General features: G+C 38.6%; 1 protein-coding gene across 1 annotated transcript; it reads left to right on the plus strand.

Annotated features, from left to right (window-relative positions):
• Positions 1–15,883: 15,883 nt before the first annotated feature.
• On the plus strand, positions 15,884–16,654 carry LOC139285689 (gastrula zinc finger protein XlCGF8.2DB-like). Its single transcript, XM_070906311.1, has one exon. It carries the CDS (start codon positions 15,884–15,886, stop codon positions 16,652–16,654), a length of 771 nt encoding a protein of 256 aa, XP_070762412.1.
• The last annotated feature ends 1,383 nt before the right edge of the window (positions 16,655–18,037 follow it).

Consider the following 18,037-nt stretch of genomic DNA (forward strand, 5'->3'; position numbering starts at 1 on the left):
TCCTCGTTTGAACCAACTAAGTCCGCATACATTACATGCATTTCCTGTTCCTCTTCAACTGGTATAATGAGTAAATGCAAAGCAGGTTCCGCAGTGTCAGGTCAGAGCTGATCAGTTTTACGTTTTCAAAGATGATCAGTTTTACGTTGATTTAAAAGATGAATGCTAATGCAGTGCCACTGCCATAACAAGAGGATATCTCAGGGCTATTAAGTATAGCAAACCTGTCTCCTAGAGATTACGTTGATGTCCTAATTTGCAACTGTGAATTAATCTGTGAGGCACACAGTTCCACCTGAATTAGGTTTATTAATATTTAACCAAAACCACAAATTTTTCCAAAGTGTTTTTTGTTGCCTAACCACACACAGGACACTGGATTCAAACATTCATTCTACACTTGAAAAAATGCAGCCACTGAACATAATCCAGGCAGCAATTACGTTTGCCTCAAAACAGATTTGGCAAAATGAATTAGGAGTATAATTTCTGGGACACAGGGTTAGCCAAGATGTACTGTAGATAAAATTGCCTTAGAACATCCTACAACATATAATCCAGTGTGGTTTTAACAGACATGTCATGACGTAAGTGAATAATGTGAATTTAATGTGCTACTGAACTTTGTTTGGTTTGATGTGAAGTTGGAAACTGAGACCAAATACCTAATCTTTGTTAAAGATTTTGATTTGTTTTTTATTCAAGTCGTGACTTCACACTACATTCTTAATGATATGTACGCTAATGTATACCATGCTGTATTTACATCATTGCTAAAACATGTTTGCAAGCATTTCAAGTTGGTTCCTTTCAGTCATTTCCTCTATTCAATGGTATACAAGGCCAACAGGATTTACCAAGGTTTGCATGTTGACCTTGTTTGCACTGGAGGGTCAAATAGAGATTACCAGGACTTAATCCTCATTAGCATGGTCACATATCAGGGCCAAATATATAATAATGCAGATTAAATTAGTTCAGCTGATGTTCAGCTGTTATTCCCCACCCTGATTCGTTCTCTTAGGCCTTGATTAGAAAAGTTTCCTCTCATGCTCAGTCACTACTCGACTGTAACTTGTGAATCTATTGGCTGGTGGGTTGAAGGTAAAAGTTATTTGTACATAATCAATTTGTTGATGGTTTATTTAATATGCGCTACAGTTACTACCTACTTCTTACAGAGTGATTGCATTCACACAGAATCTGACTTTTAGGAAACACGTCAGACTCAACAAACCGTAAAGTACGACATTTTCTCGCTGGTTAAACATCAGTGAGAAGAACATTTTTTATGTTTTATGACGTGATTTTGTAAGTAAAGACTGTATTTCTTGGTTTCCACTCAGGTCACCTCATTGGTCTGCCTCATTACACCAGACATATTAAACGGTGAGTTAAAAGGGCCGTCTTGGCTAATTAACAAGACATCACACAATTAGCAGCCTCACAGTCCAGGTCATCAGGCGAATATGCAGTATAAAACTATTTCACCATTATGTTTTTTCTTAAACTAAAATGTATTGACCCAGCTCTGAGAGATTTATAGTCATTAATTTTTGTGAAGTCCAAGCACACTGAATAATACTTAAAACCAAAGAAAGTCCATACTTGCTACCTTTAATGTGTACAGCACGGAATATGTTTTCTTAAGATGTTACATGACATTAAGAATATTTCAGTGACTGTCATGATGATCTTCATTTAACTATCTTCAGTACAGTCTACTACCACAGTACCTACACATCACAGGTAAAGTGCCAATGTTGTCTACTTAAAGGAATAACATGATACATATATATTTATATGATAAAGATATGTTATTAGTTGCTTAGACATTCAGCTTACCTCCCCTGTGTATGCCATGTACTGTGTACAAATTATTTGTCATGTTCTATAAACAACATTCAATACGTGGATGGCCTCACTGGGAATTTAAAAGTCGGTGTTGCACAAAACCACACTTATTGAAAGTATGTTGTCAAATAGTTTTGCCTGGTTGAGGGTGGAAAATAAAATGACTTAGTGCTGTTTGATGAGTTCTGTTTATCTTTGAGTTGACTGTAGCACTGAATAGATCTTCCTGTACAGGGGTATTTAGGCGTCGGGGGCTGTTAAATAAATGATACAGCATCACACTGTGTGTTTTCTAGGGCAGGACCTCACACTGAGTCACTGGCTGTGTCTAAATTTTTCATGCACAAAGTATGCAAATTTGTATGTGAAAGGTCCAAGTATGAATACAGTGCAGATGAAAACTAGCTATGACCCTGTCAGAGGACATCACAAAGCATATAAGTTGAATCAAAAGTAGTGACGTTCAAATTCAACTGTTGCAAAGATTTTCTACCTTTAGAGTTTACAGATGTGCAGACCTGCAGTGCAAACACAGAAAACTTCTCAGTTCTTACAATAAGGAGTATTTAATGGACTATATAATGTTTTGTTAACTCATAAAGAAAGATAGAAAGAAAGAAAGAGAATATTATTTCTGCGACTTCATGTCTGTAATGAATAAAAATCTCTTGTATCTTGTTTTAAGTAGCAAAAAAATAAAGATGGGAAAAGGTTGGGAAACAAATATGTTTTAATAATGTACTCAGTATATAAAGTGATGAGCAACATTAGTGGAATTAAACATGAGTTTAAATCAGAACAGAATGGCCTCCTTCACAGTGAAAACAAATATGAATACATGTTTCATATAATCATAATAATCAATCCATCATGTAAGTGAGAGTTTGACTATTCGGTTTGATTTAAAGCAGGATTATGCTTTGATAAGATTCCTTTAGAAACACTAGCATGCAGGGCATTTGCTTCTCATACACAGGCATTATCCGTGTGTCATCTCAGTATTTCTTTGGTCCTGGTTAAACCAACTTCTTCAACTCCTTTACACTTTAGAGGAGCTTGTGTGGAAAGTCTTGCAAAGACGAGTGAACCCTGGTCATGAGTGGTTTGGTGTTTATCTGTTGTATTCTCTTGTTTTCCTCTTACTCCTGCTGCTTTAAAGACTTCCTGCTGTAAGGAACCTATTAATATTTTATTCCTACCACCACCATGGAGGAGAAGATTATTTTCCTACATCACCAACAAGGAAGAAAGAAGCTGTTGAGAATGATCTGGAAGCAGTGGTCATGTTGCTCTACTCCACCAACACAGAGTTTAAAATAACTTCTTTGGGTTTCTTCCCACCAGCTCTCACTCTCTGCAAGGTTTTAATTTTTGTCGAGGATTCAGCGTACCATGTGCTCAAATTAAAAGTTGATCACATTATAAGCTACACCTGCTATTTGTCTCCCTGAGATTAATTTCACTGGGAGAGTTGCTTTGCAAAATATTCAAACAGATCAGAAAAAAATGCCATATGGTCACATGCAGGCAGGGTTGTCATGGAAGTCAGAAGATTCATCAGTGAATGGTGTGATTATGTCGCCGAGCATATGAGAGCAATGTTAGATGTATCACATCTTTCCTCCAAAAAGTCTTCAGCAGTTGTTTTTCCTTAAATACATTTGACGCCATTCTGAACTTATGTCTTCCAGTATCTATCCAACACTGCCATATTCCACCAACACCTGTGTCCAGCAGCCTGGGCTCTTTGGAGACTACTGGGTCCTTTCATACTACACTGGAAATGTAATCGCTCAAAGACCACATTACAGCAACCAGGAAACAGGGTTGACTTTGCCAGTGACGCCAGTGACTCCAGGGCCAGAAAATTGTGGTATCCCTTTGGCCTTTTGTTATTGTTAGTGATTATTTCACTCATTTGGTAAAACAAAGTAATTATGACAGAGAGAAGGTCATGTGACCTGTGCTCAGTGCATGGGATGGCCCTATGACAGTAAGTAAGCCAATGCCAACACACACATCTGTTAAGCTAAAGGAAAGCACAGCTGCTGTGTTTGTACATGCTGTATACTGTATTGTTTCTCAAACTGTTACTGATACTCACAGGATATACCATGTACCATGTGCAGCTAATATTCCAAATGCTGAAGCTGTTTTTTGGTGATTTGGGGGAAAAGACATCTTTACTAACAAAACCAATTTATAACAATCAGACATCACAACTTAAACAAAAAAAAACAAAAACATAGGAGAACCAATTACATGCATATCTACTTTTCAGTGTATTAAGTACATGTGGCTAAAGGTAATGCAGCTGTTCACACTGAACCACATGAGCAGACAGATGTACAGATGTGCTCTGTCAGGCCGACAGCTGGTCTGATTGTGTGGTTGACATGGGTACAGAAGCAGACAGTACAGCACTGCTGGTTTTTCATGGTATCTATTTATTCACTTGTCTATTTTGATATATAATTTAGAGTCCTATCCCACAATGTTTTCAATGCCCGTAGAAGTTGTTGATAGTGAAGACAACAACAAGTAAATGTATGTCTCTATAATCTTCCCATCCAATAATACTACACATATTTTCGTGACTGAAAGGATGTCCATACGCTACGATTTAGTTACAACCAGCAGGTTCAATTCTACACTGAAATATAAATCGGTTTTCACTCCAAAGGTACAGCAGAGTCACCATAACACACTGACACAGAGGCATAAATCCACCTTTAGTGTGCTGGCTTGTCAGCAGCAGTTTACAAGATTTCACTCCACCAGCTTATAGCTACAATTTCAATTCTTGTCTGGAGTCTGTTGGCTTTTATCTTGTTCACCTTCCTGAGCCAAAAGTAGTTTTTGAGTTTAAGTTGTCCCAGTTGCAGCCAGAGCTTTCACTGCGTGATTCGTCCAGAGTTTAATTACAGATTTTATTTGCTAAACCTTTTCTCGAACTGAGTAATTATCTCATAGTATTGCAGGCTGGTTTTACCAAAGGCTCATTGGCGTGGCTCCTACAGTGTTATTTATCATCACTGTCAAACTTTAACCCAACATACAGAAACCAGAACTGTCACACAAGATATTTTCACACACACACACACACACACACACACACAGTACATAATCTCCTCCCACCCATTCAACCTCCACTAATTGACTGCTTGTATGAAGTTAATGTTCCTAGCACAAATACTAAATTGCTAAATTAAAAACATGCTCTGGTTGATAATGTCCAATAAACCCAATTCAAATCAGAGCCAGAGGAGTGGGAGTGAAGCACTATACACCATATTAGACACATCAAAATCAAAATTAGCCCAGTAGTTATCAAAACACATAGTGAAATGGGCCAAAAACACACAGCTCAGTAATATCATATTTCAGTAACTGCAGGAGAAGTCAAGAAGTTGATTGTCTTTGAAAAAAATCTTAATTTGATGCAATAATATAAACAGTTTAAAGAAACTATTGCTGCATTCACAAACTTCACAATTAAAAACAGTCGTTGTATTATCGAAAGTAAACATGGCAAAATAATTTTAAATTCAGCCATATTCATCAATATGAAGTAAAACAAAGAAAAGGCAACACGTAAAATAATGCAACACATCTTTGTTTTTACATTATGTACTCATTGTGTTATATATGAGCAAATGAGTCACAGCTGTTATTGATATGGATCACAAAACAGAAATGTTACTCCATAAAACATGACGTGACCAAACTTTCACTCTCCACTAATGTAAATTAAACTATTTCCTCTTCTTAAATCTTAGCAAGTGCGTTAGAAGTCCATTTAACTGCTGGGTTGTTTGCTATTAGATTATGTCTGATAAGTTCAATCAGCTAACAGAGCTAATGGGGATATAAAAGAACGATAGACTTATTTCTAATTAATTTAGCTGACAGAAAAGGATTTTAACTAGTAAGAGAAAGCCTGTTTAAGACTACTAGATCCATGTGTGAACGCTGACAACTAGACTTTTGTGTGCTCTTAATCAGAGGAAGTCAGAAATCACGGAGCATTTGGTTTATTCGTAAATCCATTCATTTAATAATCATTTTGCCTACACAGATATATTCTCTACTCTTCTTTCCCCACTTTGTAGACACACATACACTCTCTCTCACACACACACACACACACACACACACACACACACACACACACACACCGATTGCAACACTATGTATAATAATGTTTGTGTCTGGTCTAATGTTGATATGTAGCCCTAACCTTTTCAGTTAGTGTGGACAGCAGCAGGAACACAGATGTGTCTTTAGAGCCACACAGAGTTGAACTACAACTGCCTCATGATGCTACTTGTTTCTCTTTGTGCCTCTTTGCAGTTGAACAGACATCTCTGACACATTCATGTATACATACCACATCAGAAACTCATCTAGTGGACTGTGGCCGTGAATGTACACTCCACATGTTTATACTCCTCTCAATGTGACTGGGTCAAAATGAGATATTTGTTCTTCAGAGCGAACCAGGCAGACACGCTGTTTTGAATGTATCAACACAAATGACCACACAGTGACAGCCGATATTATGTGAGACTCATTTATTAGTCTGGTAATCAGTCCGATCTGATGCTGGTATTTATCACTGATGACCACACTCAATATACTAACTAACAGAAATAGATTGAGTCTGAAAAGCAACAACAAGCACAACAAAGATCTAATCATCCAGATAACATTAAACAAATTATATTTTAGATATCACAGTAGCAAACAGCTGCTTTTATTTATAAAGGTAAAAACGCAGTCAATGCTAGTCTACAATCTTTTTTGCCCACACTTGCAGTAATTGAAATGGTCATGTAGTAAGGGAAATGGGAAATGAGTTGTTTATAGATCTGGATGCAGGCGGTTTTCTGGTGAGTCTCCAAACGAAGAGTGTGTTTTTTGGAATGAAACTGGGCCCGAGGTGAGAGACTATATTTACTCTGTTTGGGTTCCTGTTTGAGCCAATGAGCTTGAAAATTAAAGGGTCATCTATGGAAACTAAATGATGGACAGAATCCAGAGAGCAGATGTTTAATATTTACAAGAGACAATTAATTCCCTGGTCTGTTTCAATGAGTACCATTAAAGTATATTCAGTCATGCACTCAGAGCACCTCCATACTTTTAGATAAAACAGTCATTCCCTTCAACATGGTTTCAGGAACTGTCTCTTGAGCACTTTATCAATAAACAACAGTAGCTCTGAAGTAGAAAACACAACATTTCACCAAATTAATAAAAACTAGGAGTCTACAGCCAAGCTAATGGCTCTGTGAGGCTGTAGGCACAGCGCTGCTTTGAGCTAAATGCTAACACTAACATTGCAACTTGCCCACAGTGATAATGCTGACATGGTGATGTTTTATGCTTACCATGTTCATCAAACTTAGTTTAGCATGTTAGCATGCTAACATTTGCTGATTAACAGTTTTCAGGTGTTTGTTCACAAGGTATTAGACAAATTAAAACTTTGACCTGATGATGGTAGAGGAAATGTTAGGGGATCACCAAAGTAATTGCAGTTCACCCATGCAGAGGACATGAATGTCTGTACCAGATTTCATGGAAATCCATCCAGTAGATATTTCAGTCTGGACAAAAGTGGTGGAGCGACCGACAGACTCACTATGCCATCCTTAAAGCCATACCGCTAGAAGTACTACAAGACAGGAAGGAGTTCCAGTTGTCTCTCTTACTTCTGCTCCAGACTTACAAGTTGATCTGAAAATCTCTCCAACATTGTCTCACTGGTGTTATATACATAAGGGGAAACATTGTGTTGCTGTGACTGCAAAGGCAAACTTGTTGTTGGTAAGGTCATAGCAAAACAGTCTGTGCAAAACATTACTCTGAAACAGTGTGACAACCACTTTCACTCAATATATTTGTCATTTTTGAGCTGAGTGAGACTCTCTGTCTGTGCTAACCTAAAAACACTGCAATAAAATACAGAATCGTGCTCTGAATTCACAAATTCCCTTGCACAGTTTGCAATGTAATCCCCTGTATTTCTGAATAGCCTTCAGTGTGTGTCTTTTGGCTGTATGTCATTGTGAGTGTACTGAGGGTCGTGTGTGATTTCTTGGCTGTTGAAGCTGATTTATTTTGCTCTGAGGTGGGGGATTAGGGGTGAGTGTTATCACTGGGTTATTATAAATTGGATCACATTTTCAGCTTCACGTTGCTCAGTGCAGAGACTGTGAAACAAACAGTACATACTAAAGATCATGGTACACAAACACAACAACCTTCCATGAATACAGAAACAGCAAAGCCGTAGTGTTTGGAGATAATGGTAGAAGAAGAAGGCAGGCTTGTGACCTTGAGTTGGCGGTTAAAATTTGATGAATGAACTGAGAAGCATCCTCCCCTCCTTTAATAACTTCTGCCAAGATGCCCTTGAAAAATGCCGTCACCTTCCACCTCTCTGCTGCTCAATGGCCATGGTTGTGGTTGTACTGAATGAATGTGACGAGGTAGAACTACATGCACTTTAATACATCGTGCTACAAAAAAAAGCAAACATGCTCAGTTGGCTTCAAAGTAACAGGATAAAGGTGGGGGGTGACATGCAACAAAGGTCGAACCAGAAACATCGACTCCACAAAAACGATTAAAAAGGGCAGCCGACAAAACAGCGCAGCATGGACAGAGGAGTCAGAGTCATCCATTAAAATAACACAAATGCAGCCATGAAACAACACGCTTGTAAGTCATACGTTACATTGGTTTGAGAAAATTTGGAAAATAATAGTTAATGGAAACACATGATTCACATTTTCATTTTTTGGGAATTGAAAAATATGCAACATTTGGATGAAATCCAGTTGTCACTCTGTCCCAGAGCTGGAGACACGTGTGATAGCCTCAGATAACTCTGTATGCAGGTGTTACATTATGCTGTGCCGGTGTCATGCCCATGCTGTGTGTTTAATGTGTGTACATTCGAATCAACTCCTATCACCCTGCCCTACATCCCATCATGCACCCACACACACAAAGCTGAGTATGTATCACCCCGCAGGAGGGCCCCTTGACGCTGCTCTGCACCGAACCTGTTTTCATTCCTTCATTGGCTTTATGGCCGATTAAACTCAAATCTGCATACATTAGGTGTTTTCACTTGTGTTTAAATGTAAAGTTAATTACATTTGTTCTTATAATGAGGTGATATGGAGGTCTCCTGCCAGTTCCTCATGTACATATATATTGGACATTAATACCCACCTTCCTGTACACCATAGGCCTTTTTCAAAGAACACATTTTGACATGTCACAGTGGGAAAAGCACAGGTGTAAATAATCAAATTAATGATGGCTGAATTCCATTTAGCTACTTCAGTTTCAGGGTGCTGGTATTGTGCATGCTGGCTCACCGTCACACTGTCATGATGTACTGGGGCACTTGAACAGAACAGAGCCATCGCTAATGTTATTAATTATTTGTTACTATGCTTTTCCTACAATGACGAGTCATGTCTGCTGTGAAAAAGGCCCATTACATTTTGATTTTACAATTGGCACAGCACAGCAGACATCAATGTGGGCTAAACTGTTGATTGCTTTTCATTGCTTTGACAAGAAAATGCATTCAGTGGCCAAATCTTTAAAATGTCATGAATTATTTTCTCACTCCACCACCACCACCACCAAAAGTCACATAACACAAAAACCCCATAGAGGATCAGACATGCAGAAAGATTCTTTCCCAGGTGTGTTGCAAGGGAGGACATAAGGTGTGATGTGGTTGAGAACTTGTGGCGAAAGGCAGAAGACAGGGTTGGCTAGCATTGTTGTATTTCTGTACCTGTAGTTTCTGTACCTACAGAAGTATGTATATGAATATGAGTTTTGTGTTGCATCACTGGAATGACTTTAGTTTCATTTTGTGCACTTGGAATTACTCTATGCAAAAATTGCATCACACATTTAAGCCTATTGCTGCATTTCTGATTAATTCCTGTGACATATACTGTAAGGTAGCACATCCCATGCAATAAAGAAGTGACCTTATGCTGCTTAATGTAAATAAATAAATAAATGAATTAAATATACGTCAAAGACATTTGTGATATAGTAATACTACCTGTTAGTGGGTTTTTAGGTCAGTATGAAATGAGGGGCAAAGTGTCGCTGTTGGCAGACAAATGTTGTCAGTGTTACTGGGTACAATATTTGATTCTGAGATGTGTATGAAGTTCTTTGGATGTATTTCTGCCTTTTGGATGTGAGGTTAACGGGTGTTGGTAGAGAGAACTGTGAAGAGTTTTGAAAAAGTGAACTCAGTATGAGAAATGTGTGTTACCAACAAAATCATTACATTTTAAAAGCAGAAGTAATACAATTTCAAAAAGAACAAGCAACGTCAACAAAACATACAAACTGGCAACAGACATAATTGGCACTCAAAGGTGACGGTGGATAATGGATGAAGTCTGATGATGATGATGATGATGATGATGATCTGTGATTTGATATTGTGCACTTCCAGTTGGTTATGAGTTTCCTTCAGGCTCACAGGCAGCTGTGGGAGGTCATATGGGAGTGTTGTGTTGTACAGTTTGTTTTAATTGCAGTGGGCTGTATTGCTCCATCCAAGGTGCACAATGTGTATTATTTGAGCTTTGGCTGCAGGATGAAACATTACGTTGATACATTCACTGAAATGAAGTGTTTTTAAAAAATTAATAAAAAAATATGAGATATATGTTGGGTTTAGTCTCTTACTTTCTTTCTACAAGTAAAACAGTTTAGATGTCAAATATGTTACACTTTATGCAATTGTTTTCAGTTTGTTGATTTCTTTGAATGCTTTTTAGAATGGATTGACACAATTAGGAATATACCTAGCTAATAATCATGCTGTAAAATCTACGTGGTGATCTTTATGGAATCATTGAGAAGACAAGAGGAGGAGAACAAAAGACCACAGGAAGTAAAACACGGACATTGGAAGGTAAGAACACAGGAAGGTCAATGAGAAAAGAAGAAAGAAAAGGGAAATGAGAGGAGGGGGTGTAGGAGGTCAAAGAATTGAGGAAAGAGGAGAATAGATTAGTGAAGAGAGAACATTTAGAGGTAATGTTTCAACATACAATGTTTCAACGTACAGATTAACCATTAAAATGGTCTGACATTTTTAAGTCTTCCTCTGAACATATTACTGCTTCCTGGATGACATTTATGTAATGTGGTTCTGCTCCTTTGGCTCTATTCACAGAGGAGAGTTGTGATTGGTCAGATTCCCTCAGGCTACAACACTAACAACAGCAATGCTTTCACACACACACACAAATATATACCTACACACAGACATGCACAGAAATATCTGCGTCTGTATGCATGCGAGCACACATTAAATGCATCTGGGATCATTTTTGTTGTTGTTTTTCATGGATTTATGTTTTTCATGTGTCATAAAACAGAATGTCGAGACAGGACTGAAACCCGGAGGGACTCGATTTGAAATTCAAAAGTAGATCTGTGGGCTTCATATGATTGCAGGGGTTGAGCACAGAATCTATGAATTCATCTTACTGAACAAAAATGTACACACGGTTATCACAGTCATGTGTAGCTTAATGAGCTACATGTGAGTGTGTCTACTAAAAAGTTTGATCATTAATATGTAGAAAAAGATCGAAAGGTCAATTGAGTCAGGTATTCAGGTGCTTTGTTGAATGTGCTGCTAATGGTTCTTCCAAAGACCAATTACCTCTGTGGGTATCGCTTTTCTTTCTTTCCTTCTCTAAATTTGGCCATGACCTTTGTGAGAAGTGGTGATAAGGCAGGCAAGTGTCTAGGGTCTGTAACAAAGACAAAATGAAACAAAGAAGGGAACGAGTGACTAAATGAATGTGTCTGAGGGGTAATTGGATCATAAGGTGTTAATATGCAGTACACACCAGAGTTTACTGACTGTGAACCTCATCCCTCACAGGACTGCAGCTCCTTGATAAACACAAAGGTTCACAGGCAGCTTGTGGTAGAGACTCGCTCTCGCTCCCTCTGAGCCGCTGACTCCACAGTTTGACACGATGACAGTTTCAGCAGCAGCAAATTCATATCAAAAGGTTTCAAATGCACAAATAGTGCCACTAAAATAAAAGTCAAACTATCAATGATGGTGCAGTCAAAGTATAATTGATCCCTTTTGTTAATCATTTTTTCATTTGCCACAGAGTGAAAGGTTAACATAACGACAGAGGATTGTTTCAAACCATGACTTTGTTTTTTTTCTTGTCACATTTCATACTCTGCAATGTGTCCTGTGAGTAGAGCCATAGAAATGGATTAGACGATGAGCATTTCTTTCAAATCTATACTCACTAAATGGGCAATAATTGAGCTAATTTGGGTCATCTGAGAAACACAGACAACAATCTGATTCTCTGTGTTTCTATGACATCCATGTTAGCACCATTATCTTGTTCCATTGTTTTTGCCAGCTGAGTCACATCTGCAACTGACACTCAAGCTAGTCGAGTATCATATTATACAGTGTGTACTGCCAAACTTCTCTGTTCTCCATTGTCTACTGTTCTGCTGTTAGTATTCAATAAATTAATAATAAAACTGTGGAAATAAGCAGATCTGCTGATGCTTAGAATGTGAAGATTACTCAAAAAAAAGGACAGAGGCATATTCGCTGTTTTTAGCTTTCAGTTTTACATTAAAGCCGTCCATCGACAGGAGCAGGTTGAGGTGTTAGGAAACAACAGCTAATGAATATCAGGTGTGTCAACTGATTTACTCTACTGATGTGACAGGCCTAAATTGTTGGTAAATGGACTCCTAAACGCTATTCATTTAGAGTTTTGTCATAGCAGGAAGTGATATCAATCAAAATGTATGCTCCTTTATGCCAAATAAACTGTCTCATTATCACATGTAATTAGGTTCAGTGTCTTCCAGCTGTGAGATGCTCCTACATTCTCTCTGTGCATGGGATTGTGGGACAATAGAGTCCATCAAAAGCCCACTCAAAAATCAAGTGACACTGAGTAAATTAAAGTAAAGTAAAAGCAAAGTAAATTTCATCCCTTTTTTTTTTTTTTAGCATGTAGTGCTGAATTGCCCCGCACTGTTGTTGATTCCAGAGAAGAAACGTTTATTCCTCTTTTTTCCCTCATTTTCTATTTGACGAACAGCTGAGGACACAGACCAGATGCCAAAAATGTATATTGCTGTGGGGAAAAAATGCAATTTAATTTCAGCTGGACTTTAAGAATAGACATATAGTGGTGTGGGGTCTCTGCAGAGTGAGCTGGTGTGGAAGCATCTGTCACGTTGGCATGTAAAGTTTACATGATGGCCGACCTGAGCTCTGTTCTGCTGTGCATGTGTGTGTGGGCCCCTCAGTGGTATGTTATTGTCTGACTATACTGAAACAGTGGACTGAAATCCTCACGTCTAAGCTAACAATACCATGAATGGTATTTCTGGTATTTTTCAAAAGCCTGACAGGGACCCAAAGGAACAATCTGACAGAAAAAAATGTAAAAATAAAGTATACCCTAATAGAATAAAGTAAAATATGATGGTAATAACAATAAATTACAGAATGGTAAATATGTTATAAATACTTAGTAATAATTTGTCTGTAAAATATCTTATAATAATTTGTATAAGAGATATCATTCATAATGATAACAGGATTTTATATGTCAAATGAAAGTGCAGCAGATCCTTAATATCATAAAGGAAGTCAAGTGTCTCGAAAGTTCACTCTAAACTATTCTCATTTGTTTTGTGAGTTTCACTCACAGACTGTAGGTTTTACCTGATATCTACTGTCATCTCCTGGTGCAAATGCAAACTGCAAAGGCAGGCAGACATTTAGGTATAGGTCAGTAAGTAGGTTATTTTACAAAATAAAACAGTCCTCAATTTGTTCCTCTTTCAGTCTTTTTAAACTTTCCACATAAGGCCTAAATTGCGTGCAAGTGAATATCCACATAGCCTGATATAAACTGGCAAAACCACTGTTGAAATGGCCAACAAGTTGCTCATTCCTCTGCTCTTGTTTCAGTGTTTTGTTTTGATGGCCAGTGGGCGGCAGCAGAGCTCTATCATGCTGAGGGACCGGGTCCATTGTGTGCCTCAGTGTCTGTGAGCAGCCTGTGTTGCCATGTCCGTTTATTATTATTATTATTATTATTTAAGCTTGATTAATTTATTTGAATAAATACGTGTTATACCTAAGAGGGGAGGGTTGGGTGAATGAGGGTCTTTCCGTGTCTTTAGGGAATCATTTGACGGTTGGGATTGCTTGTTTCTCTCGCGATATCTGGCAACCTCGTGAGCAGCCAGTCTTGAGACAGCCCGTCAGGAAACAGACTGGAGGTTCTCTGTCACCCGCGGAAATGTTCAAAACAGACAAACTAAAAGCTTTGGTCAATGAGCGACTGACAGCCGCTGCCGAGGAAATATTCAGCATCTTTGAGAAAACTATCAAAGACTATGAGGAGATAGTTTTTAGCTCAAAGCAGGAGGTCGGGCAACAACGACGGTTGGCCGGGTGGAAAGGTAAGTTAACGGGTTACCTTTAACCTCAGCTGAAACTGTAGAGCTAGACTCCTGATTTAATCAGAATAGCGTTTGTTAAGCTGGACTGGAGCCTTCGGTCTTCTGGACCACTCCCTAATCACTCAGTGTGTTACACAGGAGACAGCAAGTAGCGCCATTTTGCATCCCTTGAATGGAGGGGTGGGGGGTGCTAAATGAGCGCTTCTATGTTCCTCTTTAGAAACTGCTGAATAAACTGCACGGGTTATTTATTTTTGGAGAAGAAAAGGGGGTGAATGCAATGAAAGAGGGCAAGGTAGCAAACGCCATGTGGAACAGTTTATTTGCTACTCTATTATCAAAAAGAGATATCCTTCATTATGAAGTGGTCCTGTCCTTAGTCCACAATATGCCTCCTAACAAGTACAAGTGTTTGTACATGCCCAAAATAGTGGTGGTGGTAGCCTGCACAATATTTTGGCTGTGCTTTCCTGTTCATTTATAATAAATGGTGGCTATACAGTAAGTCACATTAATATTAATTAATAAGCTAGTAAAAGCAGACTTCACTGCATCTGCTCGCCCCTTCACAAATGGGGCAGCAAAAGAAGAAGGCAGTGGATGCTCTCAAAGACTCCTGGTGATCTTTATTGCACATTTTCAGTCTTAACCTAAACTGCAAATTTTTTTCACATTATTGTTTTGTATTATGTTTAAGTGGAGCAACAGTCTTCCATGTAGATATTGTTGTCGGGGGTGTCTGCAAATTTGCCTTTTATATTTGATTTCACATTTCACAGAGGCAAACGTGACAGCTTCTTAAATTACATGCTTGATTCAACATCTCTCCATATAACAGGAAGTAATTATTACCCAGGATGTCAGTTGTAAACTGCTTTTGAGAGCCTCAGACAGAGCGACAAATTGACATGAAACTTTAAATACCACAAGAAAACACCAACTTTATCAAAACACTGTAACAAATTTAGTGCCATAATGAAACTGACATCTTGGCCCTAAACACATTTTTGATATCACTCCATTTATAAGTTGATCTACATTGTTTGTTTGTATACACTTTTGTTCGCAAGGACATCATCACAAAACAGACCCTTTTCTTTTCACGAACAAGCAGCCATTAAAACAGCGTCATTGCTGTTGTTGTCTTGTGCAAAGACTGTCCCAACTTTTCATCAACAGACATCATAACACAACCGCGCAAATCTGACTGCAACACATTTTTATGTTCTGCCTGTCTTGTCTAGTTTTCCTGTTAACTATATACAACTTCTTTTCTCATGTGTGATACTGTCCAGACCCCCTGCAGCTCTCTGTCCAGGAAGAGGAAGAGGACGCTCCCTCTGAACAGGATCACTGCGAGAAGAAGACTGACCTGTGTGAGGATGACCAGGAGCCCCCGAAGATTAAACAGGAACAGGAGGAGGAACTGTGGACCGCTCAGACAGGAGAAAAGCAGGAGGAGGCTGATAACAAATACTCTATGTTCAATATAATTTATGTGCAAAGAAGTGATGAAGATGGAAAACAGTCCTTGGAAGAAGTTGAAAATAAAGGAGACCATTTGCCCAGCAGCTCATCTGAACAGTTGAAATCAGAGCCTGATAAAGGATCTGGTGCGTCAGAGCCAACCAGTGACTGTCACATGAGTGAAGTTAGTGATGATGAATGGAGAGACAGTGGAGGACTTCACTCAGGTGCAAACAGGAAGACACCACAGCAAGCTGGTGAGACTGCAGACAGGCCGTACACCTGCAGCGTTTGCAACAAGAACTTCAGGATTAAATCTATTCTGACTCGCCACATGAAGACGCACACGGGGGAGAAACCTTACAGCTGCAGTGTTTGTGGTAAAAGCTTCATCCAGCGCTCCTACCTGCAGACTCACATGAACTCTCACTCTGGACAGAAACCGTACACGTGTAGTTTCTGCGGCAGAGGGTTCACGCAAGTTGGCAACATGAACGCCCACATACGAATCCACACGGGAGAGAAACCTCACAGCTGTACTGACTGTGGTAAAAGCTTCAGAGAGAAAGCAGATCTTATCAAGCACACAATAATCCACACTGGTGAGAAACCCTACATTTGCACTGTATGTAATATGAAATTCAGTGCTCAGTCTAATCTGACGCGCCACATGAAGACTCATTCAGGGGAGAGGCCGTACAGTTGCACTGCCTGTGGGAAAAGATTCATTCGGCGCTCCCATTTAATCATTCATATGAAGACTCACACAGGAGAGAATCTCTAGAGAGATTATTAGAATTGCTCCACAGTATTTATTTTATTATTTTCTATGTAGTGGACAAGGACTCACATAAGAGGAGTAAAATGTATAAAATAAAAACCTTTTTCCACTTTCAGAAATGAGGCAAACCTTGTTCAAACCATTTTCTCTATAAGTTGTTGCTATGTAGTTTTCTACTGGGGAATAAAGTACTCAGCAAGTTGCAATACTGTATGTTTCCCCAAGTGACAATAATTTGTGTAGAGTGCAGTCATCAGATTTAATTTCCATTGGAAAAGACAAACAAGGTACTCTAAAGAATTAAAGCAAGGAGGCATTTTTACCTCCATCAGTTTGTCAGTGATGCCCTTTCCAATATTCATGGACAATGTAAATTCAATTCGATTCAATTCAAAGGGGCTTTATTGGCATGGGAAACAGACATTTACTTTGCCAAAGGCTGAAAGTTGTTCCTTATTGTCACCAAATACCATGAAAAGAGCAAAACAAACTGTGTTCGTTTCTCAATACTTTCCAACTTTCCCACCTGTCTGTCTCAGCCTAGAGACAATTCATTCCTACTTAAGATGTAAATCTTTAAGATCCAGTCACAAATTTGTAGCTTCATTTCTTAAAAGGCTCATTCATTTCCTAAAAAAGCTGGGCGTTGTAATGATTAGCAAATGTTACTCAAACAAGAGTAAATAGTGTATTTGTATTTTCAGATGTTGATCTAGTAAGCATTTGCAGCAGCAGGAAGGTGTATGTGGGATTGACTCAAACTAAACTACAGTACCCATGTTCGTGGTAATAAAGGAACATGTCAGTACAGCACAGGTGAATAGGATATATCAGGCTTTGGCTACACAGACAACTTATTAGTGGGATCAATTCATTGAGAGTTTCATGGCACAGCATAATGACACTGATACAGAAAATATGGCTGACCTGGTTATGACCTCCATTCTAATGATTCAGACAAAGATTTTCTTTGAAATCAAGAAATCCTCCGTTGTTTTTTATAGTGATGGGATCAGGAATTTGTAGAGATGGCTGAGTGGGTACGGATAATAGACAATCACAGGTTAATGGAAATAACACACTTTCATGCCATAGAGGTCAGACAGACTGGGAATTTAAAATGTCAAATGCAACTCCTGGAACATAAACTGAAAGATCTTCACTTCACTTTAATGGCCACACGACCGGAGTTGGTGGCTTTCCAGTTATGTTCAAACAATGCTGCCATTAAACATGCTCCTCATGTATTGGAGTGTCATGTCTCGTTTCTTTTTCACCTGTGTCATGTGTGTTCAAAAGCATATTTTACTTGTAAAAAGTTAAATAAAACACTGCTCTGGAAATGTTGTCTGTTTTAAGAGTAAGAAAAACGAATTAAATCACAGT

Source organism: Enoplosus armatus, chromosome 1 (genome assembly GCF_043641665.1).
Source record: "Enoplosus armatus isolate fEnoArm2 chromosome 1, fEnoArm2.hap1, whole genome shotgun sequence".
NCBI classification, from domain to species: Eukaryota; Metazoa; Chordata; class Actinopteri; order Centrarchiformes; family Enoplosidae; genus Enoplosus; species Enoplosus armatus.